This window comes from Benincasa hispida, chromosome 1, assembly GCF_009727055.1.
Source record: "Benincasa hispida cultivar B227 chromosome 1, ASM972705v1, whole genome shotgun sequence".
NCBI lineage: Eukaryota > Viridiplantae > Streptophyta > Magnoliopsida > Cucurbitales > Cucurbitaceae > Benincasa > Benincasa hispida.
The window spans coordinates 15,121,731-15,126,043 of NC_052349.1; the positions used below are offsets into that span (position 1 = coordinate 15,121,731).

At 32.6% G+C, this 4,313-nt stretch overlaps 1 protein-coding gene across 1 annotated transcript; it reads left to right on the forward strand.

Annotated features, from left to right (window-relative positions):
- The first annotated feature begins 878 nt into the window (after nucleotides 1-878).
- On the forward strand, nucleotides 879-1,975 carry LOC120067906. Its single transcript, XM_039019570.1, has 2 exons — nucleotides 879-1,039; nucleotides 1,315-1,975. Exon 2 carries the CDS (start codon nucleotides 1,345-1,347, stop codon nucleotides 1,873-1,875), a length of 531 nt encoding a protein of 176 aa, XP_038875498.1. The 5' UTR covers nucleotides 879-1,039; nucleotides 1,315-1,344; the 3' UTR covers nucleotides 1,876-1,975.
- Nucleotides 1,976-4,313: the final 2,338 nt, after the last annotated feature.

The window sequence follows — 4,313 nt, forward strand, 5'->3', positions numbered from 1 at the left end:
CTAGAGTTAGGAAGTTTGTGTTTAAAGTGCACAATTCTTTAATCTACAATTAAGAAATCTGTGCTTATGGTGCGATAATACATAGTTGAGTGATTAAATCAAAGGTATCTGATGTAGCTTTTTGTAATTTAAAAAAGTATCATTTTTTATGATTACTTTTGTTGCTTTAAATTTTTTGTTTAACCTTTCATTTGCAGATATACTTTCCTAAAATTTCAACATCCGATTTAGATGCTAACTTAAAATCTTCACACATATGCCAACTTAAATATTGTACTTGAGGTAGATATCTCAAAATCTTCGTTTCATTCAAAATTACAAAAACTAAAATTATGATATATTTTTGCATTAATGGAATGTATGTGTAAAATGCATAAAAAAAAATCAAGGGGATTTAGGACTTTTTATGACATCTTTATATCAAATTGTAGGTTGAGATTTATTATGCTATGTATGAGTAGGTGTTGGGAATATGATCAAAATCTCACGGTACTTAGGTAAGAGGATGATCATGGATATATAAAAGAAGACAATTATCACAAATTATATGAGACATTTTGAGTGAAACCAAAAGTAAAGTCATGAGCATTTATGTTCGAAGTAGACATTATCATACTATTGTGAAGATAAGTAGAAGTGGTGGATCAAAGATTAAATTGGGTTAAGAACGATAAAAGTTGAAAAACGATTGATGTGAACCTAAACTTTATTCAAAATATATTGTTTTAAAAGAAATAATTACATTAAGTATGGATTTATACTATCTCCTCTTCGTTCTTCCACTTGGTCAATAATAATAATAATAATAATAACAACAATAATATGACCGACTTTGTGATTTCATCAAAATTAAAGGTTAAAGATAGAAAATAAATAATATATAAAACTTTCCCTTCCTTTCTTCTTTTATCTGCTAAGCGATTCTTCCTCTCTGGTCTTTGCTCTCACGGCTCTTCCTGCATTCTCTTCCTCCAATGAATGCCTCTTTCCTTCCTTCCTTTCGATTCAATTTCTCAACTCTCTCAAATCCCTTATTCAAGTAAGTTCCCTTTTTCAGTCCCCATTTTTTAAGATCGGGGTTGTCATCCGATTCCTGTTTCTATTTTGTTTGATTGTTTTTAGACCAATTCGTTTGATTCCTTTATGATTTCCCATTCCCGTCCTCTGAACACCAATCCCATCAAGATTTCGATTCCTTTTGAAATTCGTCCGTCGTTTTTAACTAGGGCATCTCTGATTTTCCTATTGATTTGGGTTATAACGCTTGTTGTTGTTGTTTCTCCCGCCCCTTCAAAACCTGTTGTGACTGTGAAGAACGAGCTCGAAATCAACACCACCACCGCCATGAAGGTCCATCCATTGCCGAGGAAGCGCAATATCGCCATTCGGAATAACCCCACTTCGAGAAACTCTCTTGAAGATCAATCCCTTCTGAATAACCACAAGAAACTCAGGAGATTACCTCATATCTTCAATCGGGTCCTTGAACTTCCGTTTCGATCTGATGCGGATGTTTTGGTGGAGGAAAATCCCGATTGTTTCCGATTCATTGCTGAAACTGATGGTAACATTAGCGATAGAGTAAGGGCTCATGCTGTGGAAATCCATCCTGGGGTTATTAAGATCGTTGTCCGTGAAAATGAATCGTTGGAAATGGCAATGGATGAGCTCGAATTAGACATGTGGAGGTTTCGGCTACCGGAGACGACGCGACCGGAGCTTGCGAGTGCGGCTTTTGTTGATGGAGAGCTTATAGTTACTGTTCCAAAGGGGAATGAAGAAGAGAATTCTGAAGATGGTGGAGGAGATATTTGGGGAGATGGGAACGGGAGCTTCAGAGATGAAATGGAAGGTCGACTTGTTCTTGTACAGTAAATTGAATCCTTTCTCTTTTTCTTTTCTTTTTGGTTTTTGTACTAACTGTTGGAAATTTCCTTGTTCATCATTATTAATGCTATTCTAGATTTCCTGTTAATTTCCCATTGTTGAATCAGTTGATCCATTAGTTTAAAAGAAACTTAGAAAGAAAAACCAAACTGCTTCCTATCTGAATGATATTCATCACAAACATAGAACTTGATAACATAATACTCAACTCTGAAACATTAATCCCTTTTTGCAATTGTAATCTGCTTTAGCTAGCTTCTAGTAATTTGAACTCCTTTTCTTTTCTCCCCACATCAATATAGCCTGACCCCAGTATGTTCTTAAAACAGAATCTATATTTCAAATATGGGTTTTCTTTTAGGCTAATGTTTATATCAGAATCGTTATCTGTTGGCTTGAATGATGAACAATTGAGTTGGTAATTCAATTGGATAGTTTTACACTGAAGATGAAGCAGTTTCCATACTTTTCCCTTTGCTTTGAATTCTTAATTGCTAATATACAGTTATGAGATTTTGATTGTGAATGCATTTCTTTAGTGGTTTAGCCATTTTCTAGACATCATTTTCTCTTTCTTTTTTTCCCCCTCTTTTGCTCGTACCTCAAACACTTGTCCTTCTCTGTGGTTTGGAAAGTATGGCTTCTCTCTTGTCCATTTATGGGTCCTATATGTGGCCATATGCTTCCTTACTTTTTTGTATTTAAAACATATAATGTGGCACTTTTCACGCTAGCCTAACATAAAATAAAACCTTCTTTTAAGCCTTATTTTTCTCGTATCTGCCACGTTTAAGTTTGCCAAATTCTTATTCCTAAATCCTAACTGCTTTGCCTATTCTCATTCCTTAGATCTCTTTCCTTTTTCCTTTTTCCTTTTTCCTTTGGATGGTTGACCTGTTTATTTGAGTAATAGATGCCTTCATGCTCTTTGATATCTTTCATCTTTTTTAATCTTTTTCTATGGGTCATGTTTGGTATTGATTTAATAGTGGATGTAAACAGTAGATTTCCCCCTAAGCGTTGAGAATCTTCATTTGTCTTTCTTTCTTTTTCTTTCTTTTTTTTTTTTTTTTTTTTTACCCAAGTGGAGAAATTCAAACATCTTTAACTTTGGTATACCGTACCTGATAATTTTATCGTGAATTCTCGAAATTCTCTAGTTACAAATTTATGGTTTGATTGCATTATTTTGACACTTCTGCAGATATTTTCCTCCCTTTGAAAATAGCTTATTGTGAAATTGGAGAAATTTGACTCTTACCTTGACATAACATATAGATTCTATATTGGAAAAATGAGAGCATTGTGTGTGCCTAAATATACAAGATGACAAACAAAATACAGAAGAGTTAAATTCCATGTAGCTGACCATGTGAATCAAGCATTAATCCAAACTTTCATCATTTTATTGGTTTCGACTGAGAATCGTTTTCGACTTGGGATGATTGCATAGCAGTGGCCTAAAATCCCCTCCCATTATTATGACTAATTATCATGATGTAAAATTTTGGTTCAACATAAAGGTAAATCCTTTTCTACCCATCATCTAAAATAAAATTTTAAAAAGAAAAAAAAGTAGGTTGGGATTTGATTTTGGATTTAAGACATGTAGTATAAGAGTAAGAGGTGGATTTTACAAGTTCCTATTTACATGACATTGATATATAATCAACACATAATCTCATATTTAAGATTATACAAATTTAAGGACTAATAGTTTTCGTTTTCCATCTCATGAAAAATCCTTTTCACTCCGCTTAGTCATATCCCCCTCTAGAGGTATTTGATTGATAGGTTCTATAGGAATTGGACGATCCTATCTGACCAAATACCTAACGACAAACTCCTATCTTCCTTTCATTACAATATTTCTGAACTATGTGAACCAAATACATCAATGAATATTTTGACAAAATCCATTGACCTCATCTTTTCTCACATTGTTTTCATTAATAAAAATGGGAAGAGATTTAGATTTTATTTGTTTTTTTTTTTTTAACAATATCTACAGTGAAAAAATTATATCTTCAACTTTAAAGTTGATAGTACAAATGTTATGTAAATCTCTTATTTGTTTGTTTTTTTTTTTTTTAACAATACCTACAGTTAAAAAATTATACTTTCAACTTCAAAGTTGATAGTACAAATGTTATGTAAAAAGAGATTTAGATCTGTTTTATAAATATAATAGGATCCAATAATCAAGTTAGATCTCTTTATTTTTTATTTTGTAGCGCAACAGTAGATTTCCATGGCTTCATGTTCGGTTAAAGTTTTTAGTTTATCAAATTTAAGAAAAATAAGGAACACATTATGGAGGCATTTTCTTAGCCTTTATTCGGGGCTAACTAACTAATCAAAAGGCCTATAATAGAAATGAAAGAGAGAAAATACCAAAATCTGATCGTTTTTCAAATAGACAGTTT

Coding starts and splice junctions, on each gene's coding strand:
- LOC120067906 (XM_039019570.1), top strand. CDS start 1,345: ATGAAGGTCCATCCATTGCCGAGGAAGCGCAATATCGCCATTCGGAAT.